Here is a 24,630-nt window from a genome sequence, read left to right as displayed (position 1 = left end):
CCTGGCCCACGTGTCACCTTGGCCATCACAGACGCCCCAAAAGGTTTCCCTCCCAGAACCAGGCACAAGCAAAAGCTGACTATAAACATTTTGTCACTGAGCCAAGGGTGTGAGTCTTTCCTACTTCCCCGTGGGAGCGGGGTCTGATGGGCACATTTCCCCTCACCCCACCCCACCCACCCTGTGTGCACTTGGGTAGGGAGGGTCATATGGTCTGAACCCAGCTCCTCCCAGTCAGTGGTTCCCTCTGCTCCCAGCTTGGGTTCTCAGGAAGGGCAGAGACGCCTCACCAAAGTCTGCAATAACCTCCAGCCCACAGAGGCACACGAAGGCACTGACTCCACAGTCAGTCTCCTCCCGGAGTGTGTGTGTGTGTGTGTGTGCGCGTGCGTGCGTGCATGTGTGTGTGTGCGTGCATGTGTGCATGTGTGTGTGCGTGCATGTGTGTGCGTGCGCGTGTGTGTGCGCATGTGTGTGTGCGTGCGTGTGCATGTGTGTGTGCGTGCGTGTGCATGTGTGCATGTGTGTGTACGTGCATGTGTGCGTGTGTGTGTGCATGCATGTGTGTGCGTGCGCGTGCATGTGTGTGTGCGTGCATGTGTGTGCGTGTGTGCGTGTGTGCATGTGTGTGCGTGCGTGTGTGTGCGTGCGTGTGTGTGTGCGTGCATATGTGTGTGTGTGTGTGTGTGTGTGTGTGTGTGTGTGTGTGTGTGTGTGGTGGGGGGAGGATGCCCTCAGTCTTCTAAAGGTTTCCATTTGTTTTGGTAAAAAGCCGATATTGTTTGACCACTTTGTAACGTTTGTCAGGATTTCAGATCTTTCAGGTGAGGTCCTCTGATTTTTTTTTTAACTGATTTTAAGTGATGGGGCAGGGGGTGGGGGGAAGGAACCACCAAGTCATTAAACTTAAAAAGAAAAACAAATTAACTCCTGTCCTGTGCTTTGCTCACTGGGGAACCCCTTCATTCATTGGCCACTTCTCTCCTAGGCCACAGCCACAGCCACAGCCAGGTCCCAGGTGCTTGCCTGGCACTGAAATATTAAGTCACGTGCCCGTTATGTGGGACTCTGTTTCTGACTTTGGATCCATTTACTTGGGCTACCAGCAGGCCCTGCTTTATCAGTGTCTGATGAAGCACAACCCAGAGTTACAAGCCAACCTCTCATGAAGACTATTATATTTAAAATTCGAGGAAGAGTATTATATTTAAATATTCGAAGACCATTATTTTTTAACAGCTCATAATAGTAAACAGGCACTATTAGGAGGCACATCAAAACATTAATATTACTGTACTATCCTTAAGAGACAAGGCTGTCTTCTCCCGTCGAGATGTACCATCTCAGAATCTCACCGGGCATTTCTACCTTGTCCTGTAGGGTTGCTATCAGTCAGAATTGACTCAATGGCAGTGAGCTTGTGTGTTTAATTGTTAAAGATGTCTTAGTGTACCTGGAAATGTTTCATTTTCTTATGCATCATAGGTACGTTATTACTATCTGCTGAGGCACACCTTTGGCAATTCTAACTGCTCTCCCACACAGATTCAAGTTAAAAGTTGGACGTAGGCGTCAGGCTTGGGACTCATAATCTGGGGCCTGCCTCTCACCTTCTGTGTCGTGATGCCACCATCTTCGTGGTGGCAGCTTCACCCTACGCGATCAGAGAGAGAGCATCCTTCTCACCATCTTGGACTAGTCACCAGTTTTGACTCAAACATGGATGTTGGGGATCTTTCTGTTTCCTTGATGAACGGAGCTGGCATCATCCTGTAATGGCCTTTTCCGTCCCTGTTCCGGATGCGAGGCCCGAGGAGAACATCCTAATCTCCCTCTTGCAGCTCCTGGTGGTTCCTTGGCTTGGGGCTGTATGACAGTGATCTCGCTGCTCCTTCTGCCCCTTGTCTCTGTCTCAACTCCCGCTCTCCTTTCCTCTGTAAGTGCCCTGGGCACTGGATTTAGGGCCCTCCGTGAATTCACGGTGACTTCATCTTGGGAGCCTTTGTTATATCTGCAAAGACCCTTTTTCCAAAGAAGGCCCCAGGCACAGGTTTCAGGGCACCTATGATTTAAGGGCCGGTGTCCAAAGAAGCCCTGGTGGGACAATGGTTCAATCAGTCAGCTGCTAACCCAAAAGCTAGCCGATCGAATCCACCGGCCACTTTCTGGGCGAGAAGATATGACAGGCTCCTCAGTGATTTACAACCTGTGCAGGGACGGCTGCCCAGCCCTTTTCAGTGTATAATATTAAATCATATGGCAATAAAACCGTTTTTAAAAGGGTTTGGAAGCCTAAAAACCCCAAGGGGACTGTTGAATCCTGTCCACTAGAGTGACGATGAGTCAGAATCAGCTTGATGGCAACAGGGCTTTTTGTCTGTTTTCAGTGTAATCCCCTACGATTGCTCCTGGACTTTAGCCTATGTCGCACAGCTGTCAATTCGCTCATGGAGCTGTCCCTGATGTAGAGGACACAGTGCCCCTGACCCACAGCCTCAGTTGAACTACTAGCTCCGTCTGGTAATAACTTGCTAAGTCATGGGCATGAGTCATCTTGGAAGCGGATCCTGTAGCCCCAGCTGATGGCACACAGGGCAGCGCTGTGAGTGAGACGCGTGCTTCTGCTGACCCTTCATGTGCCCGGGGATTCGTGTTGCAGCAACATAGCTCCGAGGAGGTCACGGAACAATGACATCGTTCATGTTTCCGCTTTTTAAAACTTGCTTTCTTTCGATTGTTTCATATCCTTTCGTAAGACTCAGTGGGCTCCCCTTGGCTTCCTGATTCGCGTGCTCTGACCATTCTCCTGATAGAAAGGACAGTCCAGTATGTTTTCATTGGAATGGCCTGCACTCGTCAAATATTTTGGAGTTGATTTCCCAGGATGGTATGGGCTTCTCCATCAGTCAGCTGGCATGGCACGGAGGAAGTGGCATCCTAGCCAAAATCTAAGACTTTGGGTTGGGTGTGGTGGCCTGTCTCTCCCCCCGCTCCCCAAGACCTGACTTGCCCTAAGGAGAGAGACTAGGTCTGGGAGTGGAGGGGGGAGGGGGCACCTTGAGAGCGGAACAGGTAGGGCAGGACCAAGAAAGCATCCGTTCATCCTGTGTTCAAAAACTCCTCTGGGACACGGGGGGGTGGGGGGACTAAAAAGACTCTCCCCTTGCCCATCACCCTGCCCTGGTGAAATCAGCCTAGTGGGGAGGATGGCACACATTCATCAAAGGCTCTCGTGAACACATCTCTCTGAGGTGGCTACCAGGAAGGTAAGAGTTAGGAGCAGGGGGTCAGAAAGCATTTCTCACCGGTGAACGCTGATGGGTCTGTGGAGGCTGGGAGGAAGAGCGGCCAGTGATTGAGTCCAGAGAGGTGGCCGGGGCCAGGTGGAACAGGCCCAAGGCCAGGGCTGAGCCTTTCTCTGCACGAGATGACGCCTCTGAGCAGCAGTGTGGACAGCTGGAAGGCAGAGAATGTGGGCGGCCCGTGGCTGCCGGTGATGGCGGTGAGGGAGGGCCATGTGGACAGGTCAAGTGGCAGACCCAGGTCACCCAGTGCCGTTGGGGAGGGGTCAGGGTTGTGACTGGCTGGGGATTCTGCCCAGAGCTGGGGGCTGGGAGGAGGCAGGGCTGTGGCCTCAGCTCCGCTGGGGAAAATACCTGAGATTCTAAAATCAAAAGGGAAGAAAAAACGTGGGGCAGTAAAATGGACTGCGAGCTGTCTGACAGAGGAAAAAGAACTGAGCGAGCTAAAGATGCTCAAGCAAAGCCAAGTGGATGAAGCTGCCCTGCGCCCCCAGGAGTGGACCAAATGTCAGACAAAGGTGTGAGCAGAGAAGTGCGACTTCCTGGGTGAAGGACACCCCCCCCACCCCACCCCCAGGTGAGGTCAGAAGAGTTCCCAGGCAGGAATGTAGCTCAAGGGGCCCTTGTACTGACCCCCCACCCCTGGATGAAAGGGCGGCTAGAAGGGGTCCTGTTCTTCCTGAGCCTCTGGGGACCCACAGCCCCAACTCCTGCTTCTGACTGACTATCCTGGATGCTGACTCATGGCGAGCGACCCCATAGGATAGAGCAGAAGGGCCCTGTGTTTCCCAGGCTGCCACCCTGGACGGCGACCGGTGCTGTCCAGCCCTGGTGGTGTCTGGGGGAAGCCGTTGGGCAGTAGTGGCAAAGCCAGCAGTTCGAAAGCACCCTGTGCTCCACCGAAGACGAGGCTGTCTCTGCTCCCGTCTGCGCTTGTCAAGGCGGCAGAACCACAGTTAGACCCTTGGCTTTCGGGTCCCAGAAGTGTCCCTGAGCCCGGGACCCCATCGCAAGGAACCAGCCCTCGGACAGCGGGAGGTGGGGCAGCGTCTTCCCACTTTACAAATGCCACCAGGAGGCAGGCTCGCTAATAGCAAGCCCCCAACCCAATGTCACTCGTTGTAGCCGCGCCCGCTGGGTGGGGGGTGGGCTTCATCCGGCCGGGGGGGGGCAGGCGGGGGTGGGGGGCCTTTGGGGAGGAGCCGGCCTGCGCCCCTCCTGCTCCCCGCCCCCGAGGGCGGCCCGGGGGGCGGGCGGAGGAAGTGAGCGCAGCGGGGAGGAATGCGCGCGGGCGGGGCGCGGGCGCGGGCGCGGGGCGGCGGGCACAGCGGGACCGGCGGCCGGGCGGCGCGCGATGCCTCACTTCACCGTGGTGCCCGTGGACGGGCCGCGGCGCGGGGACTACGACAACCTCGAGGGGCTCAGCTGGGTGGACTACGGGGAGCGCGACGACTCTGACGGTGAGGGCGCGCCCGGAGGGGCGCGGGCGGCCAGGGGCGCGGGCCACACGGAGCCGGCGCCCACCGCCCACCCACTTGCGCGCACGCACGCCGGGCACCCGTCGACGCGGACCCAACTTTTCCTCCGCGGCGCCGCCGCCGCCCACCCCCGCTCCGCAAGCGCAGACACGTTTTCGCCGCCGGCCCCCCGGCGTCTAAGCGGGGCCGCCCTCCGCACCCCAGCTCCTCCCCGCGCGCCGGCCGAGCCGGGCGGGGGCTGCAGACGTGGCCGTGCGTCGCCGGCCCGGGCCGTCTGCGAGCACCGCGGAGGGCAGGGCGCCAGCTGCTTCTCTCTCTGGGAATCCGTCCCATCCTCCTCGGTCCCCCCACTCTCCGGAGGCCGCCCTGCTCTGTGGCCCAGTTCGGGCGAAGGGTGTGGTCTTGGGGTGACTGCTGGGGAGGGCACCGTGTGGGGTGGATGGCCTTCTTTGGGCGCTCGCTACTCCAGCCTTGTCTGCGCCCCTTATGACAGTTAATTAACTCCGTGGACCCGCTAACCACCCCGTGGGACAGCTTCTGTGACTTGCACGTGGGAAGGAGGGAACCGGAGCCCTGGCCCTGAGAGTCCTGTGCTCGCGCCGTGCCCGTGCCAGTGCCCGTGCCAGTGCCCGTGCCAGTGGTGCCGCTGGGCTCGTCCGCCCCCTTCCTCATCCTCCCTCCGCCAGAATTCCCCAAGGCGCTGCCCTTCTGGGCTCAGTCTTGCAGTGGGAACATTGGGTACTGGCAGTGTGTGTGCTCACAGGACGAGGGCCCGGTTGAGTTATCAGTGATGTGACTGATACCTGGGACTGACCCGAATGGGAACAGGTGCTGGCGATTTTGACCTCTTGGGCTGCACTGTGGCCCCGTTTAGATCACTTGACAGGTGGCTCATGCCTGCTGTAGGTGATGACCCTGTGTGGAACCTGGCTGCTGTGGGCAGGTGCAGGGACCACCAAGGGTCACTTAGACATGGTACAGGCCAGTGCCCATCCATTCTGGGGGCTCCCAGCTTGACAGGTGTGTGTGTGTGTGTGTGTGGGTCTGGGTCTCACCTAGCCTTCGCCCTGTCCAAGTGGTCAGAGAGGGACGTCCGTCCCTGTTAGGAGTCCCGGGAGGCCTTCTCTCCCCAGGGGCGGGGCTGCATCCCAGGGTCAGTCTCCACCAGTGGGCAGGCAGCACTGGCCCTGCCTTGGCCCCTCACAGGGTGGCTGCAGAGACCGGGAACCACATTGGCTGATTCCTCTAGGCTGGGCCAGCTCCACTCACCACCTCCTTTGTCCTCTTACTCCTCCTTAGCCGACCTTGGCTGTAGGATGGGGGACACCTTACGCCCCGGTGAGTGGCTCTGATCCTTTATGGTGGGAAGGAGAAGGGGTTGGGACCTGTCTCCGGGAGCTTCCAGCCTCATTCCTAAATCTCCCCAGGTTCGCACCACTGCTCAGAGGGGCCCCGGGACTTCTAGCACAGCCTGTGAACAGTGGGGTGGGGGTGTGGCTGGAGGAACACCTCAGGTGACTTGCTTGTGCTTGGGGATCAGCAGGATGATCTGGCCACATTCATACTTGCAACGGGAACACCCCTGCAGGGGCACTGCACAAGCAGCCCCCAGGCTCAGGTTCCCTAGGGGGATGGTCCCAGGTGGTATGTGAACAACTCTGGCCTGGCAGGCGTGCCCAGACCTGCCAAGGGATTTTTGGAATAGCTGTAGCCAGAAGGAGGAGCCTGTAACTGAGGGCAAGTATCCAGCCACTGGTCGGGAACCCCCACCCCGACCCGCCAGGTCCCCAGATCCCATGGAATGCTCCTGAGCGCCCAACCCCAGCCTGTCCCTTTCCTACCGCATCTGGACAGTGGGAAGAGGGACGCTGCCATCCATTTCACAGAAGAAACTGAGGTGGCACAAAGAGGGCAGGCGGGGTCCGTGGGTCCACAGGAGAGGGCCTGGGAATGATAGCCCCCAGACACCCCTGTCTGCATTTCTGGCTGTGCTGCTCCAGAAGGGTGGATGGATGCTCTGAGGGCACCAGAGAGAAGCAGGGAGCCCAGAGCCCAGTCCCCACCAGGGTCCGATGGCCCTGGAACCCAGCTCTGTTCCATCTCGGAGTGACCTTTGCCTCTCACCCTCTCAGGCCTTGTCTGAGGGACAAGGGAGTAAATGACACCCACCTGTAAGAACTGGAGCTGCCCTGCAGGGAGGGCTGAAGGGACAAAGACTGGCTGGGTCTTGAGGACCAGCTGCTAGCATTTCCCTCTGTTGCTGGATATTCAGCCCTGGACAGGATGTACTCCTCAGAGACAAGCGCCCAATGCTGGGGCAGACTGCAGTGCACGCACTTGGAATGGTTTATAAATATGCCTCCTACTTACTGCCTCCCCGCCCCCCCCCCCCCGCCAAAGTCTTCCTGCAACCAGAGGGCCTCCCCCCAAAGAACTGTAACTGCCAGAAAAGTGCAGAAGCCACACACAGGGAGTGGGCAAGGACTCTGAGATGAGACAGATGGTGATTCATTCACCTGCGAGACTCCTGGCAGCCAAGGCAAAAAGAGAATGATGTGGAGTCTAGAGCTGCCATTTCTGACTAAATGGAATATCTGACTTCTTCTGGAAAGACATCTTTTTGTTGTTGTTGTTGTTCACCAAAACTCCAGGGTAATTTCCAGAGGCTTCTTACAGAGGGCCGTCGACGGGAGGGGCAGTGCTGCCGCTGAGCTTTCAGATTCTGTGGCTCTGCCCAAACACCGGGACGTGGTTAGTGTCTGAAGAACTTGGAGGCCCTTCCACCAGTCCGCTTGATGGCAGTTTGGTGGCCTCTCCTCGTGACTTGCCCTCTAGCGCCCTTTGAGCTGTTCCATTGGCACGGCCCGACATGCAGTTAGCAAACATAGGACTTAGCTGCTACTCCGGGTTCCTGGATGAGACATGTACCCCTCTAGTGTGCTATGCGTAGGAATTGCTGGTTTTGCCTTGGGGAAGTTAGGCCTTGCCAATTGTGGTGGGCACCCTTACCTGCCTGTCAGTTTTCTGGGGTGACTGAAAATTTAAAAACAGAGTGGCTGGTGGCTCGCAGAGGGCAGGTGTCATCGTCCCCGTAGCAGAGGATGTATCAAATAGAGGAGGACGTCTCAAGCACTGCCGCCTGTGCCCATGAGGATCAGGTGAAGGATGACCAACCGACAGAGAAACGCTTGCTGGGAGCTCTCAGAATCAGGCTGGACAAGCGCATGGCCCAGTCCCCCCACCAGTCGGGCTGGTGCTGACTTTTTCACCGGCATTAAGTCCGGTCAACCTCGCTGCCAGTCTGAAAACCGTCTGCTGCCCATTTGCCGTGAGACCCCGAGCTGGTGCCACAGCTGCTACGGACAGGCTTGGAAGTGGGGGGCACAGGGGAGAGTCTCCCCCAAAAAATGAATACTTAGGGTGTTAGGCCTTCCCGGTGGAAAGGTGGGTCTTTTACCTACCAAGACTGACACGGGCCAGCATTTGGAAAACGGGCAATTGTGAATGCTCCCAGCGAACCCACGGCTCATGGGGACTCTGGAGGCTGAACTGAGGTGCCCCTGTGGGTTTCCCAGCCTGTGCAATGGGACTGGGACAGAAAGCCTCACTCTCCTGTAGGTTGGCTGGTGGGTTTGAACTGCCCGTGCGTGTGTGTGTTGGGATGGTTTGCAGTGCAAATCGTGTGTTACACCTACAGGGGCTATGGGTGGCTAGAAAATACAAACACGTGTGAGCAGAGGAGGGACAGGCCCCTTTATGGAAGGCTTCTCACCGGCCTGATGCTGGGAGGAGGTGACTAGGTGGACAAGGCCTGGTCCTGCCGGTCTCACGGATGTGGACGTGGATGTTAGCACTCCTACCCGAAGCCCAAGGCCACTCCTTGGGCTGCGCACAATCCGGGCCGTCCTGGAACACCGCAGATGGCGTGCTGTGTCGCAGTTTCCGGTTTGCCCCAGGCTATTTGCACTGTGCATGGTGGGACAGCTAGCGGGTGACCTGCGGGCCACGGCGGCGGAAGGTGCTCTGTGCGGTTTAGTTTATCAGGATGGCATCCCTGGGGCAGCACTGCGAACTCAGAGCGGCTGGCCCCCTGCATGTTGGGTATCCCACACCTGCTGTGTCAGGGGAGGGTAAGGGGGCCTGCTGGGAACCCTGAGAGAGGGTGGACCCTCTCTGGGCCACACCCTCCTGCAGGCCCCGCCCCTCGGCGTGGAGCATCCCAGTGCTGGTATGGCTGGTGGGTTTGGTCTTCACACCTGGTGCTCTTCTGGAGGGACGGATGGTACTGGGTTTGGGGGATCACGGGTCACTCCACTGTTCCCTCTGGGCCTCCGAGAATGAAGAAAGGACCAGCCAGGTCATCCGGGCCCATGATGACGTTTTGGAGGCTGGTTCGCTGGGAAAGGACCCGGGTTAGGGACTTGGGAGACCACCATTGACGGGGATTCTCTGTCTTGCTCTCTCCGCAGGTCAGGGCAACCACAGGGAGAGCAGCCCTTTCCTGCGCCCCTCGGAGGCGGGCAGAGGAAGTGACTATGACGGGAACCTGGCCCTGTTTGAGGTAGCCGCAGAGCCAGTCTGGGCCCCAGGCACGGCAGGCAGGTTGACAGGCAGTGGCCTGTCAGGACCCACCTTGAGCTTAGCCGGCAGGCCGACTGGAAGGCAGGGGATTGTGCCTCCTCCCGTCTCCCCTGTCGGCCTTGCTGGCTTGCCAGCCAGACTGTGGTTTCAGAGGCCTGTTGAACCTCAACTGCTTACCCAGAGACCGCTCACCAACCGTGCCGCCTCTAGTAACCGTCGGCCCTGCCTTCTCTGCACCCCTCAGCACATGATTTTCTCCCCGCCCTGGGCATCCCCCCATGGCCCCGACAGCTCCAGGTTCCACGTCCTTCCTTCCGTGGGCTCCATTGTCCTTTCAGCTCCTAGCCTTGCTTCCCCACCCCCACCCTATCCACAGAGGCCTATCCCTTCCCACTGGGTCAGCTCCCTCTTTCTCAGTGGACCCTTCTTGGGAAAGACAACCTTAATCTTGGTCCTTTTCCAGCGGAAGCTCAGAGGTCATGATTTCGGCCCTTGACCTCTGACCTGCACGTCCAGCCACCTCTAAGGATGCCCCCTAGGTTACTCAACCTCCACGAGCTTTACAAGACCCGCACCTTCGCCTCGCGTGTGGGGACAGTGGCACTGACAGAGAAAGGACAGTACGGTTGAGGCAGGTCGAGGCACGTGGCTGGAGAGGCCAGGGGAGAGGGAAATGGCCTCCGGGCTGGAGCTTGCTGAGCCTCGGCTCTGGGCAAAGCAGCAGGCTTTGGTTGTAAAGGCCTTGACCTGGCCCCACCCGAGGGTGGGCTGGGGAGCCAGCATCCCACGAAGGTGCCTGGGCTGAGTTTCTTACAGGGATTGGGGGTGGGGGGGGAGACCATCCAGGGAGACAGGGCTTTGAGCAGACCCCCTTTTGACTTCGTCAGTCACCTCGGGGTGACTGGGGTGGGCCTTTCTGAGGGGCATGCTACATGCAGAGATGCGCCTGGCGGCCCAGGCATCGCCAAGAGGCGGCCGGCAGAGCAAGCTGGCAGGTCCCAAGGATGAAGTGTGCCAGCCACGCCTGGCCCGGCCCTGCCCACGCTCCCCTGGGGCAGATAGTTTTCACAAACAGGTTGCAGTGATTACAGCCAAGGTGAGGCCAGCAAAGCAGCCCATGGGCCGGGCCTTTGAGCACCACGTGCTGGGGTGTGGCTCCTGCACCAGCTTGGTCTCCTGGCCTGGGCTTCCCCAGGCAAGAGCTGGGATCGGGCCCAGACCTGCCTCGGGGCTTGGCACACCTGGGTCGTCTGGCACAGAGCTGGCCTAGTGCTAACCAGCCCTGCGGTTCTGTTCACAGGAAGAGCTGGACATCCGGCCCAAGGTGTCATCTCTCCTGGGCAAGCTCGTCAGCTACACCAACCTCACGCAGGGCGCCAAGGAGCATGAGGAGGCTGAGAGCGGGGAGGGTGCCCACCGGAGAGCGGCCAAGGTGAGCTGCCCCGGGGATGGGCAGTGGGTGCCTGCCGGTGTGCTAACCATGGAGAGGGCACTCCCACCCCCGAGGTTCAAGCGCTCCTAGGGTCAGGAGACCAGGGTGACCCTTGGCACTGACAGTGGCGTTGGCAGCTGCCTTTGGCTCAGCCACTCGCTGTGTGCCAGGCCAGGCTCTGCAGTGGGGCCCTGGGCCATCCTCACAGCCACGCCCACCGGGCAGGTGCTCTTCCCCCAGTTTATGGATGGGGAAACTGAGGTCCGGGGAGGCTAAGAGCTCACCGGGGGTGACGGGGAGCTGGGCTTATGCAGTTGCTGGGAGCCCCAGCACCCGCGCTTCTTTGGGGTGGATAAGGAGCCTGGTGGTGCAGAGCATGCGACGCTGCGTGGACCCAGGATGGCCCTGGCTGAGTCCTTTGACATGCGCGCGCGTGTGTGTGTGTGTGTGTGTGTGTGTGTGTGACGGGAACGTGACCTGGTCCTTGGGGCCCATCCAGGCCTCGGGCCCTGCAGCCTTCCTCTTTCTTCAGAAAGACTGGCGTAGTGACATCACTCCGCTCCTCTGGGTGACAGGGCTCAGCGTCCCTGTTAGCTGGAGGACGTTTCCCAGGGTGTTTGGTGGAAGGCTGGGGGCCCTGCTGACATTTGGGAAACACTTGCCACGGTGCCCTTGTCGGGAGTCAGCACGGCAGAAGGGGGTCTCTGGAGAGAGATCAGGCCCCCCACTGCAGCTCTGCTCCTGAGATTTGGGGCCTGTGGGGCAGGCCGAGGAGGGAGGCGCAAATGCAGCCCGACTCAGGCTTTGCAGAGCGGGCAGCCAGGGCCCGGTCCTGGTGGTCCATGGACCCTCCTCCCATCCGGCTGCTTGGGTTTTTGGTGCCACGTTCCAGGAGAGTTGCTGTCAGTTCCATCCAGCCCTCCCGTGGGGGCCCCCTCCCTCCGAGTGCCTCAAGGCCCTGCTTTTGCCTCTCATTGCCTGAGTCTTGCTCACAGTTGGTGGCAGGACTCCGAGGTGAGTTCCGGAGACCGCTGGCTGCCAGTGCAGAGGTCAGTAGGAGAGGTGGGAGGAGGCCTGAGCTAGGTGGAGAGCTGGAGGCCCTGGTCTCATGGGGAGCCCCGAGGATGCTGGGAGTCAGCTCTCTGGGGCTGCTATTGAGCCCATTCTGGCTCCTGGAGACCCCATGGCTCCTGGTCCTACCCCAGGGTAGGGCGGCCCCCGTGGGCATCCGGAATGGCAGCTCCTCCCATGTGGAAAGCCTTGTCCTTCTGTCTCGGGCATCTGGCGCTTTCACACCACTGACCTTGCTGTTCACAGCCCACTGAGGACCCCCCTTCACCCCAGGGCTCCCCGGGAGGGTGGGAGGAGGGGGCTTTTCTGTGACGCAAGGAGAGGCCTGAATGAGGCCACCAGGTGTCTCTAGGAAGCTGGGGTGTGGCCTCACCCCCAAGGGTCTGGGCAGGGCTTCAGAGAGGGACGGCTGGGAGCAGGAAGGGCGGGTCTCCACTCAGACCATGCTGAGCCCCAAAGTCGCTGTGGCCTGGAGCTGCACCTTCTGAGTTGGCCCGTGGTTATTTGGGGAGGCAGAAGCCATTTCCGGCCTGGCCCTTTTCCCATATGGCCCTTTTCCAGAAGTGACTCCGCCTGGGCTCGGGTGGAGCTGGGGTCCCTTGCCACCACTAGACAGGCTCAGCCCGAGTCCAGATGAGATAGGCTTGTCCCTCACACTGTGCCAGACAGCTGGGGGGCTCCGCTTACGTCCCACCCCAGGCCTGGATCCTTCGCATGAGTGCCTGTGAGGACATAGCTCTTGCTCAGCTCTGTTGGGACCCCTTGTGGAAGCTGTTAGACTCCTGGGCTGCGACATGGGAGCTCAGGGGGGCCAAGGCATTCCGGCAGCATTCCTGCCCCTGCGCCCAGCTGCTCTCCCGGCCCCTCTGGCTGACTTCTACCCTGCCCTATTTGTGGCTTCCTGGAGGCTGTGATCCACAGGGTCAGCAGTTCAAAACCACCAGTGGCTCCAGGGGAGGAAGACTTGGCTTTCTACTCCGTCGACAGCTCGTCTCAGAAATGGACGCAGAGCGGGGCTGCCTTGAGTCAGCACTGACTCCTTGGCAATGAGTTTGTGTGGTCGGAAGGGATGCCACACACCCCAGCCCCCCCCCCATTAATCACAGGTTCAGTAAGCACAATTGTATGGTTGAGATATATAAATATTATATTAAAGTCATCCAGAGCATGAGAGATAGGAGAGAGATTGGAATAATGGAGTCAGACACATTTCATAGTAGCATGCTCACCTCCTGGATGGCCATGATCTTACCAGCCAGGTCCACGCATAGCATGGCTGAGGTGAGGTGGGACAGGGACCCGGCAGGATGCTTGAGCACCCGTTTATTGCTAACCAAGGGTTATATCTACTTTTTTTTTGGGGGGGGGCGTGATTGCAGGTAACTAACCGCACGTCACAGGAAGGGGCAGTACCGTAGGCACAGTGGGCATAGGTGTAACAGGAAGGGGATGAGCTAGGGGTGTACACATGATAGGAAGGGGAGGACCTAGAGGCATACATGTGACAAGATGGACAGACCCTAGATTCATGAGGTGGCCTAATCTTGGTCACCCTTGAGTGGACTTGACCTCCCTTAGCTCTCCTTCAGGGAAACACTCCACTACTCTCCTTATCAGAAGGGAGTGGGTCCTACTTGTGGGACAAACAGTGGTGTCTGATCGCTCTGGATGGCTGATAACCCTTAGGGAGAATACCCCTGCTCTGCTCCTGATGACCTCCAAGTGTACAGTCATTCGCAAGAAGCTGGGTTTGGCATGTTTGGGGGCAACAACTTGGAGAAATCCTTCAGTTTCCTCCAAGTTTGGTCTTTTTTGGGTTGGCGCTCAGCTTACAGGAAATCCCGCGTGGCCCCTTTCTCACCTGCTCCACAGGTGTGGCAGGCTTTCCCCAACAAGGAGTCTGCTGGGGAGGGCAGGAGCTGGGACATGCCAAGTACAGGAGGCTAGGGAGCCCAGGATATTTTGGGAGGCAAGGGGTCCAGCTACGGCTAAGCTGAGAGGTGATGGGCTAGGTCTGGGGGCCAAGCCTTGGAGGCAGGACCACACACTAGGCTACAGGATGAAGTAGAAGGCCTGCAGACAGCGTAAGATATGAGAATAACAATTTATCATTTATCAGGGAGTCACCAGGGTGGGAGGGAGGCAAACAAAGAGGAGCTTATGCCAAGAGCTCAAGCAGAAAGAAAATGTTTGGAAAGGATGATGGTAATATACGTACAAGTGTGATCGATAAAGATGGATGTGTGGATGGTGCTAAGAGCTGTAAGAGCCCCCCATAAAATGACTTATGAAAAGTGAAGTAGCAGGCTTGCGGCAGGGAAGGGAGGTCAGTCTTGGCTTTCAGAGACCTCTGCTCCAGCAGAGTGAGCTGGATGGTGGAGGGGTCAGCAGGCCAATGGGGCGGGTGCCACCCAGGGGCCCCAGTTACACGGATGGCATGAGGCTGGCCGATGGCAGGGTTGCACAGGGCCAGACTGGGAGGCGTGGGCGCCAGGCGAGACAGAGAGCCATGACTTCTGTACTGGAGAGAGGTCGGGCCTGGGATGACTTTTGGGACTCTGGGTCAGGTGACTCAGGGCCTGCTGGATGAGAAGGGGGCATCTGAGATGATCAGACCCCTCTTTCCCATAGTTTAAAAAAGACAGGTCCAATCAGAAGACCCTACATTGATGGGAATGAGGTGGGGTGGGGGGCGGAGGGGGGACCCAAAGCCCATCTGTAGACAATTGGACATCCCCTCACAGAAGGGTCACAGGGAAGAGACGAGCTAGACAGAGTATAGTGTAGCACCACCAAAACACACAACATTCCTCTAGTTCTTTAATGCTCCCCCACCCACCCCCCACTATCATGACCCCAATTCTACCTTACAAATCTGGCTAGACCAGAGCATGTACACTGGTACAGATAAGAGCTCTCAACATAGGGAATCTAGGGCAGATAAACCCCTCAGTAACAGTAATGGGAGTAGCGATACCAGGAGGTGACGTGTGGGGAGAGAATGGGAACTGATCACAATGATCGATGTATAAACCTCCCCCCCCTCAGGGACGAATAACAGAAAAGTGGGTAAAGGAAGACAGCGGTCAGTGTAAGATATGAAAATAATAATACTTTATAAATTATCAAGGGTTCATGAGAGAGGGAGAGAGGGAGGGGAAAAATTAGGAGCTGATACCAAGTAGAAAGCAAATGTTTTAAAAATGATGGTAACAAATGTACAAATGTGCTTGACACAATGGGTGGATGCATGGATTGCGATAAGAGCTGTATGCACCCCAATAAAATCACTTTAAAAAGGAAAAACAACAACAAAAAGATTAACTAATTTTTTTAAAAGACAGCACCCCCACCCCCCCAAAAAAAAGGACAGGTCCAGAGGGCGGAGCCATACCTGAAGTTTAAAAGCTCACATGGAGGACTCTGCAAAGAGCCGGTTTTATACTTCCTTAGTCCCGAACCAGCCTTACAGGTGAAAGCCAGCACAGGATTTGAGCTGGCCCCTAGCTCCCCAGGGGTGCCCTCTGCACCCTGTGTCCTAGGGCAGAAAGCCTCCGGTGGGGGCAGCCCCTCTGGTGCTCAGTGTGCCCCCCCCCGTCCACACAGGCGCCCAGCATGGGCACCCTCATGGGGGTGTACCTGCCCTGCCTGCAGAACATCTTTGGGGTCATCCTCTTCCTGCGGCTCACTTGGATGGTGGGCACGGCCGGGGTGCTCCAGTCGCTCCTCATCGTGTTCATCTGCTGCTGCTGCGTGAGTCTCTGGGGCTGCCGGGAGGCTGGGGCGGGGTGGGGACACCGGCCAGGCCTGCCCCAGAGCCCCCACTGAGCTGCTCGCCTGCCCCCCACAGACCTTGCTGACGGCTATCTCCATGAGCGCCATCGCCACCAACGGTGTGGTACCAGGTGGGTGAGCCCTGCCCTGGCCTAGTGGGAGGACAGGGCCCCCTCCACCCCCATCCCACCCCACCCCGCCCCACTGCACTCCCGCAGGTCTCTGGCCGGTTCGTAACTTCCAGGGGTGTTAGACTCTGATCTGAGCCCAGACTCGGAGCAGGAGGGTTGACTGTTTACTTAGCTGGTGCCAGGCCCTGTGGACAAAATTAGCACCGTTCACAGCCCCACTCTGGCCCGGGGGAGTCAGACTCACCAAGGTGTGGCCCTGGCAGTGGCTGGAACTGGAGGACGGTGGCCACCCAGCCACTGCGGTCACTGAGGCCCGCCCGGCCCAGTAGATGGTCCCAACCCCTTGTGAGGACTTAGCATGGGGAAGCCTGGGGAAAGAAGAGTCTCTCTCTCTCTCTCTCTCTCTGCTGCAGCTGGGGGCTCCTACTTCATGATCTCCCGCTCGCTGGGGCCAGAGTTCGGGGGTGCCGTGGGCCTGTGCTTCTACCTGGGAACGACGTTCGCAGCAGCCATGTACATCCTGGGGGCCATTGAGATCCTGCTGGTGAGTGCACCACAGCCAGCCCAGCCTCTGACACAGGGGAGGGGGGAGGGAAGGGCAGGACGTGGGAGGTAGCCTCCAGGGAGAAGGCTCTTGGCTCCAGGCAGGCCCCCACACCACGTCCCACCTGGCCACTGTCCCTTAGCCCTGGGTCTTCACGGCCACCTGGCAGGTGCTCTGTGACCTAGAGAGAGCACGTGGGCTGAGGACAAACATGCCAAAGGGAGACCCAGGAGCAGAGCCCGAGTCCAGCTGGAGACCAGCAGATGGGAATCCCCAGGCAGTCCCTCGGGGCGCCTCCTGCTCGCTGGCCCCCAGGGCTCTGTCCCAGGGCTTGTCGCGTTGGGGTGAGCAGCAGCTGAGCCTCCACTTCCCTCATCCTTCCCTGCTGGCTCTCTGGCTCAGCTGCCCGGTCCGACCAGCAGAAAAGTGTGTGTGTGGGGGGGGGGGGTGCGTTACTATGTTTTCCCTTTCACACATTCCTTCTAGTTAGCATTTATAATTCTTTTATAAAGGAAGCCTTGTCCCCCCTCCCATTCACTTGCTCACTCACTCTCCGGTGAGAACCCAATCCTTGCATGGTTCTGTTGCTCAGGCTGTGCCAGCCCTGCCTATCGGGAGCTCTTCCGGGATTTTCAAAAGCCGCCTTGTTGAGATAACGCTTCGACAGGTGACGTGTAGGGATCAGTGGCTTTGGTGTGGCCCCAAAGCCGTCAGCTATCCCCGTAGCCAGGTTTAGAGCCTAGACACCAACTCAGAACCCATCAGCGGGGCTCTCGGTCCTCCTTGCCTCCAGTCCCTGCTCTCTGGGCAGGCCTTTCTGCACCTGTCACAGACAGACACAGCCTTTCAGGACTGGTGACAGAGTGGGTTGTGCGTCAGGCTGCTGAGAGCCGCAGCAGCAGCCAGGCCGGGGAGAGAGACCAGGCGGGCTGCTCCCTTAAAGACCTGCAGCCTTGGAAACACCCAGATCCCTCTTGTCTGCATTAACGAACCTTGCAGAGGCAGATCCAACTCAGTGGCAGGGAGAGCAAGTGTTTATATGTATATTATGTATTGTGATGAGTTGTACGAGCCCCCAATAAAATGATTACAAAAACAAAAAGAACCCAAGATGGGCAGCCCTGCCCCCGCTCGAGGCGGGAAAATCACCTCCTCTCTGCCCACCTTCCCATTCCAGACCTACATCGCCCCGCCTGCTGCCATCTTCCACCCGGCAGGCGCCCATGACATGCCCGGCACCACGCTGAACAACATGCGCGTGTACGGGACCCTCTTTCTGACCCTCATGACCCTGGTGGTGTTTGTGGGTGTCAAGTACGTGAACAAGTTCGCCTCCCTCTTCCTGGCCTGTGTGATCATCTCCATCCTCTCCATCTACGCGGGGGGCATCAAGTCGATCTTTGACCCTCCCGAGTTTCCGTAAGTGGCTCCGGCTGCTCCTCCCAGCCCGCAGGGTGAGCCCTAAGCCGGGCAGGTACCAGTCAGCTCCTCTGCTCCCCAGAGTGTGCATGCTGGGCAACAGGACCCTGTCCCGGGACCAGTTTGACGTCTGCGCCAAGACGGCCATTGTGAACAACGAGACAGTGGCCAGTCAGCTGTCCAGCCTCTTCTGCCACGGCCCCAACTTGACCACGGACGCCTGCGACCCCTACTTCCTGCTCAACAATGTCACTGAGATCCCTGGCATCCTCGGTGCAGGCACCAGTGTTCTCCGAGGTGCGGCCTGTCCCCAGCCCCCTGCTGAGCCGGAGGGAGTACAGAGCCGGCCTTGTGCAGTGGGGGGAGGGGATGGGGGAGCGCTGGTCTGGCTGCCTTCCCAACCCAGCAGGGTCCTCTAGGCCTGGCTCTTGGCAGCCTGGGTGGTGGTTTGGGGCGTGTCAGGAGAGCCTGTGCTCCAGGCCTGCGGCAGCCCCTTGCCAGCTCCTGGCCCCCTGATGCTTCCTGGGAATGTTCCCACATAAGCCATAAAGGGCCTCTGTCCAGGGGGCAGGCAGTGGCCAGGCCCTGGCTGCTGGTGGTTCGGCCACCTCTGCCTACCAGACTTGTGTCTGGACAGTCCCTCCTCTGAGGCCAGGGCAGCAGCCCATGGCTGGCTCGGTTGCCACTGGGCCGAGTAAGCCGCGTCCTGGAGCCCAGGGCAGCAGGCCGGGCGGTGACACGGCTCCCCCCACCCAGAAAACCTGTGGAGCGCGTACTTGGAGAAGGGTGAAGTGGTGTCAAAGCCCGGGCTGCCCTCCACGGACGCCCCGGGCCTGAAGGAGAGCCTGCCCCTGTACGTGGTGGCCGACATCGCCACGTCCTTCACTGTGCTGGTCGGCATCTTCTTCCCCTCAGTGACAGGTGAGCCCCTCCCCCCTCCCCCCTGTAACAGGCGTGGGGGGTAGGTGAGGGAGGGGGTTGGGAGGTGCATGGCTGAGGGAGCCTCATCTGATGTTTGGAGGTATCATGGCGGGCTCAAACCGCTCCGGGGACCTCCGCGACGCCCAGAAGTCTATTCCAGTGGGGACCATCCTGGCCATCATCACAACCTCCCTCGTGTGTATCCTTTGCCGTGACCCTGGCCCTCCTGGGGATTAGGCGTCCCGGCTGGGCTGGCTGGGGCAGAAGGGCAGGCAGCAGGTGGGGCCTGGCTTTCCTTAACGCAGCTGCAGACGTCAGCAGTGTGGTTCTGTTTGGCGCCTGCATCGAGGGGGTGGTTCTCCGGGACAAGTGAGTGAGCTGGGGCCCTTCCTCCCTGAGTTCTCACTCGCACGCATGCACGCGCACGCACAGGCGCACACACACGCAGTCCCACTTAGGTGGCCTCAGGCTGCTGGATGGAGTTTGTCCCACCAGGTGGGACACACCAGGACTTTGCCCCCAACCCATGGGGATGGTGAGGCTGCAGGACTGGGGCAAAGTCAGGGCTGGGGTGAACAGGCTAGGGGCCTGATGATAGGCTGAGGGTCCAGAGCTCCGCCCACCACAGTCCATTCCCCCACTGCCCGCATCCCTCGCCCTGGAGTGGGGGGGCTCCTTGTACTGCGTGGCCTGAGCCTGGCTCCTGCAGGTATGGCGACGGTGTCAGGAGGAACCTGGTGGTGGGCACATTGGCCTGGCCTTCACCCTGGGTTATTGTCATCGGCTCCTTCTTCTCAACCTGTGGTGCTGGCCTGCAGAGCCTCACCGGGGCACCCCGCCTGCTGCAAGCCATCGCCAAGGACAACATCATCCCCTTCCTCCGGGTGAGCCCGCCACACCCACAGCCCAGAGCATCCAGCCCCACACACTGGCTGGGTGGGAGAGGACCCGAGTACATCAGGGGCCCGCCAGAGCCGGGCAGCCCTCCAGGGGCAAGAGCTGAGAGCGGCCCTGGTCCTAATGGGGGCTGCCAACCTGTTTGGACTCCGAATCCTCATGGCCCTTCTGAGGCTCATCTCCATCAGAGACCTAGAGACACGACACGGGCCGGGAAGCCTGTGCCACCTACAGGAATGAGAGAGGCCTGTGCCCTAGCGGGGAGGAGGGACCTAGGGCTGGCGACCCATGCCGTGGGATGGGCAATGGGGGCAGCTGCTGTCCGGCTGACCCCAGGGGGCCGTGCGCGCAGGTGTTTGGCCACAGCAAGGCCAACGGCGAGCCAACGTGGGCGCTCCTCCTGACGGCCCTCATCGCTGAGCTTGGCATCCTCATCGCCTCCCTGGACATGGTGGCCCCCATTCTCTCCATGTGAGCGGGGCCCGGGGAAGGCCACCCACCTTCTCGGGGGGGGAGGGGGGGAGGGCGCCTGTCCGTTGGAGAGGACAGCGGGACACGTGCCAGACTGGGGATGGGGGCGAGAGGTTTGCCTGGCAGTGCTCAGCTTGTCCCGTCAGTCAAGTCTGAGCCTGAGCTTACACAGCCCCCACCCCCACAACAAGAGCAGGTGGCTGGCAGACCTCTGCTGTCCTTGGGGCCTTGACGGTGCAACCACTCGCTGCCCTCGCTTTCCCCAAAGTCCTTTGTTTTGGGAGTTCTGGAGTGAGCTGGCCATCTGAGTCCAACGCTGTCCTAGGGGATGTGGCGGGTCCCTGAGGCACATCTGGCTTGGTGGCTGGGTGCACCTCTCCTGTAAGGACCCACTCCCACACCAGCTTGCCCAAATGCCTCCACTGCAGACGGGGCTCTTCTCTAATGCCCAGGGCTTGCTGGCAGGAGCCAGCCCTGTCCCATCCCACAACACCTCTGCCACCTACTCCCACCCAGCTGGACACCTGACAGCGCCCCTGCCCCCTGGGGCTGAGCCATGCCCCCAGGTGCCCTCTATGGAGAAACCGGCTTTCTCAGCCCAGTGGGTCATTCCAGCTCCTCAGGAGAGGCGGGAGGGTGCTCCCAGTCCCCAGTCTCAGCCCCCAGGGGCTCCTTGTCGGTCTCCCCGGGAAGCTCCCGTGCCCAGATGCCCACACCCACTGCAGCCCCTCTCCAGCAGGTCTACCACAACCTAGACATGGCCCTGTCACCACTCCTGCCCACCGCCTGCCCCTCCTCGCATCCAGTGGCTAGCCATGCCCCTGTGCCCTCATACATTGTACCCCCTACATGCCCCCCGTACCCCCACCTTCTCTCTGTGAGCACTGGAGCCAAGGCTACCTTCCCCGTGGTGGCTTATCACCCAGTGAGGGCTGGGAGCCTGAGCCCAGGCAGGCACAGCTGTGCCACTGCCCGGTGCCCAGAGGGGCAGGGAAGGCAGCAGCCTCCTTCCAACACCGCCCACCCCCTCCCCCCTGGCTGCAGGTTCTTCTTGATGTGTTACCTTTTTGTCAACCTGGCCTGTGCTGTGCAGACGCTCCTGCGGACCCCCAACTGGCGGCCCCGGTTCAAGTATTACCATTGGTGAGCCCTGGCTGCTCGCCCCAGGTCTGCCGGCATGGAAGACGGGTGGAGGGGTGGGGGCCAAGGGGCCCCTTCTGGATAGGGTTTGCTGTTGCTGCAAACTGGTGAAGGGGCTTGTGGGACTTGCCCCACTTCCCTCACCCAGCTTGGGGTGACATGGGGCAGGCTCCCACCTGGACTCTAGAGGCCTGCCCTGATTCTGCCCTCCTGCTTCCTGCCCAGGGCGCTGTCCTTCCTGGGCATGAGCCTCTGCCTGGCCCTGATGTTTGTCTCCTCCTGGTACTACGCCCTGGTGGCCATGCTCATCGCAGGCATGATCTACAAGTACATCGAGTACCAAGGGTGAGCAAGGCGCCGCCTCTGGCCTCTCCTCTCCTCTCCCCACAGGGTCATGGCTTTGATGGCAGGAGTGGGGGGTGGGGGAGACATGTGGTGGGAGGCTGAGCCATTGTTCCCTAGCCACTGGGGGGCTGACACTCCGAGCCTGGGCCCTTCCATCTCACGTGTGCATAGATGGGAAGGCCTGGTGTGCCCAGGGGCTCACCAGCTTGTGGCATATGCAGGGCTGAGAAGGAGTGGGGAGACGGGATCCGAGGCCTGTCCCTGAGTGCCGCCCGCTACGCCCTGCTACGGCTGGAGGAGGGGCCTCCGCACACCAAGAACTGGCGGTGAGTTCACCTCCAGGGGTTCCTGGAGAGGAGGGGCGTCAAAAACATGCTGGCTCCCCCTTCCCAGCTCCCACTCCCCATCTAGACCTGCTGGCGCCCCTCCCTTGGATCCACCTGTGTGACACGCCCCAGGAGGGAGAGGTGGCGGATTCCTGGAGGCCTCTGGCCTGGCCTCAGGCTGTTCCCTGCCTGCCCACTGCCCGCCCAGGCCCCAGCTGCTGGTGCTGCTGAAGCTGGACGAGGACCTGCACGTGAAGTACCCACGGCTCCTCACCTTCGCCTCCCAGCTGAAGGCCGGCAAGGGCCTGACCATTGTGGGCTCCGTCATCCAGGGCAGCTTCTTGGAGAGCTACGGCGAGGCCCAGGCGGCTGAGCAGGTGCCCGCAGCAGGGGTGGGCAACTGGTGCAGCTGAGAGCTGGAACAAGGTGGGCCCAGCTGTGCCATTTTGGAAATGCAGCCTGACCCCACCCCACCCCCGACCCCGTGTCTCTTCCACCCACCCCTAGCTCTGTACCCCAGGGGCCTGGTGGCCCTGCCTTCTGACCCTGCTGTGCCCCTCCGCAGACAATCAAGAACATGATGGCAATTGAAAAGGTGAAGGGCTTCTGCCAGGTGGTGGTGGCCAGCAAGGTGCGCGAGGGGCTGGCGCACCTGATCCAGTCCAGCGGCCTGGGCGGCATGAGGCACAACTCGGTGGTGCTGGGCTGGCCCTATGGCTGGCGGCAGAGCGAGGACCCTCGCGCCTGGAAGACCTTCATCGGTGCGCCCGCAGCCAGGGCCTGGGCTGGGTCAGGAGGGACGAGCGGAGGGCTGGAAGCGGTGGCCGAGGCCCCGAGGCTGGCAGTGAGCAGGCCCCTCTCTTCCCCCTCCCCCCAGACACGGTGCGCTGCACCACAGCTGCCCACCTGGCCCTGCTGGTGCCCAAGAACATCGCCTTCTACCCCAGCAACCCCGAGCGCTACCTGGAGGGCCACATCGACGTGTGGTGGATCGTGCACGACGGCGGCATGCTCATGCTGCTGCCCTTCCTGCTGCGCCAGCACAAGGTGGGGTGGGGTGGGGGGCGTGGGTGCTTGCCTGAGGACGGGTGCACGGGTGGGGGGCCCGGGCAGCGCCAGCCCTCAGGGCGGGGCTGAGCGAGTGAGCCGCCCACGCCAGGTGTGGAGGAAATGCCGGATGCGCATCTTCACCGTGGCGCAGATGGACGACAACAGCATCCAGATGAAGAAGGACCTCGCTGTCTTCCTGTACCACCTGCGTCTGGAGGCCGAGGTGGAGGTGGTGGAGATGGTGAGCTGCCTTCCCGCCCTGCCCCGCCCCTCACGGCCCACCCTCATGTAACGGCCTCCTGGCTCGCTCCCTCCCCCGGCAGCACGACAGTGACATCTCCGCGTACACGTACGAGCGCACCCTGATGATGGAGCAGCGCTCCCAGATGCTGCGGCAGATGCGGCTGACCAAGACCGAGCGGGAGCGAGAGGTCAGTGGCCTGGACACAGGCTGAGCAAGCGGGAGGGCTCAATGGGGCACCAGGACAGAAGGACGCCTGCAGCCCCACCGAAGCCAGCGCCAGGTCCTGGTCAGCCGGCTCCCTCTCCTCCCTCCTCTGGTCGCCCCCAGGCCCAGTTGGTCAAGGACCGTCACTCGATCCTACGACTGGAGAGTCTGTACTCGGACGAGGAGGACGAGTCTGCAGCCGCAGCCGACAAGATCCAGATGACGTGGACCCGGGACAAGTACATGGTGGCTGAGCCCCGGGACCCCAGTCACGTCCCCAACAACTTCCGGGAGCTGGTGCACCTGAAGCCGTGAGTGCGGACGCCGCAGGGTCTGGGGTGGAGGCGGCTGGGGACAGATCAGCTCGGAGGGCAGGTCGTCCGCAGGGACAGGGCTGACTTAGATCCCCAATCCTTTGCATGGCCTGCAGAGACCAATCCAATGTGCGGCGTATGCACACGGCCGTCAAACTCAATGAAGTCATTGTGACACGCTCCCACGACGCCCGCCTAGTCCTGCTGAACATGCCCGGCCCACCCAAGAACAGCGAGGGGGACGAGAACTGTATCCCTTTGTGGGCATATCTCCTGGGAGTGCCTGTCCCCCGCTGCCCCCTTGCCATGGGTGGGAGCAAGCCCCTGGTCCCTGTGCTGCCTCCTTGACTGGTGCCCACAGACATGGAGTTCCTGGAAGTGCTGACTGAGGGCCTGGAGCGGGTGCTGCTGGTTCGGGGTGGGGGCCGAGAAGTCATCACCATCTACTCCTGATCCCAGCACACCCCAGAGAGAGAGCCTCCCCCTGCACCTGCCCACGCGCACTGCCCGGTCCAGCTTGCTTGCTGGGTCTCCTTGGAGTTGGGCCTGGACTTGGCGGTGGCCAGGGAGCCAAGCGTGTCTGGGAGCCAGAGAGGTGGGGGCCTTCCTCAACCCGCACCAGAGGTCCTGCCCCGGCTGCAGGGACTGAAGAGGCGGACGCAGATTGGGGGCGCCTGGCCCAGGAGTAGTATTTATTGCGTATTTATTGATGTCACCAACAGAAGAGGGGTTGGGGCAGTGGGAAGGGTCCGGCCCTGCCCGCCTGCAGGCAGGCCTAGCTCAGGCTGCAGTGGGCAGGGTACCCCCCACCAAGCCCAGGGGAGCCAGCCAAGCCAAGGCCTGACTTTTTCAATAAAACATTGTGTTCTTCTGGGCCTCCTGCCGCCCTGGCTGTTTCCCCTGGCGCCAAAGGAGGGAGGCTGACTGAACTCAGGCCCAAAGCCCGCTTCCCGGAGGAGACCGTGCCCCTTTCCGGCCAGCTCTGG

At 60.3% G+C, this 24,630-nt stretch overlaps 1 protein-coding gene across 2 annotated transcripts; it reads left to right on the top strand.

Moving 5' to 3' along the window:
* Positions 1-4,604: 4,604 nt before the first annotated feature.
* Positions 4,605-24,527, top strand: SLC12A4 (solute carrier family 12 member 4). 2 transcript variants are annotated; one of them, XM_075538080.1, is made up of 24 exons: positions 4,605-4,762; positions 9,250-9,341; positions 10,662-10,793; positions 15,471-15,617; positions 15,715-15,769; positions 16,183-16,313; positions 17,491-17,732; positions 17,815-18,029; positions 18,489-18,653; positions 18,754-18,852; positions 18,965-19,022; positions 19,363-19,537; positions 19,903-20,021; positions 21,066-21,164; positions 21,387-21,506; positions 21,728-21,832; positions 22,041-22,209; positions 22,398-22,593; positions 22,710-22,879; positions 22,992-23,123; positions 23,206-23,313; positions 23,454-23,641; positions 23,761-23,894; positions 24,006-24,527. In XM_075538080.1, exons 1-24 carry the CDS (start codon positions 4,657-4,659, stop codon positions 24,095-24,097), a joined length of 3,249 nt encoding a protein of 1,082 aa, XP_075394195.1. In that variant the 5' UTR covers positions 4,605-4,656; the 3' UTR covers positions 24,098-24,527. The 2 variants fall into 2 exon arrangements, with proteins under 2 accessions (XP_075394195.1, XP_075394197.1); XM_075538082.1 differs by lacking the exon at positions 4,605-4,762 and adding an exon at positions 6,082-6,118.
* The last annotated feature ends 103 nt before the right edge of the window (positions 24,528-24,630 follow it).

The sequence above is a fragment of the Tenrec ecaudatus genome, chromosome 18 (genome assembly GCF_050624435.1).
Source record: "Tenrec ecaudatus isolate mTenEca1 chromosome 18, mTenEca1.hap1, whole genome shotgun sequence".
Taxonomy (NCBI): Eukaryota; Metazoa; Chordata; class Mammalia; order Afrosoricida; family Tenrecidae; genus Tenrec; species Tenrec ecaudatus.
This window is presented reverse-complemented; position numbering and strand designations above follow the sequence as displayed.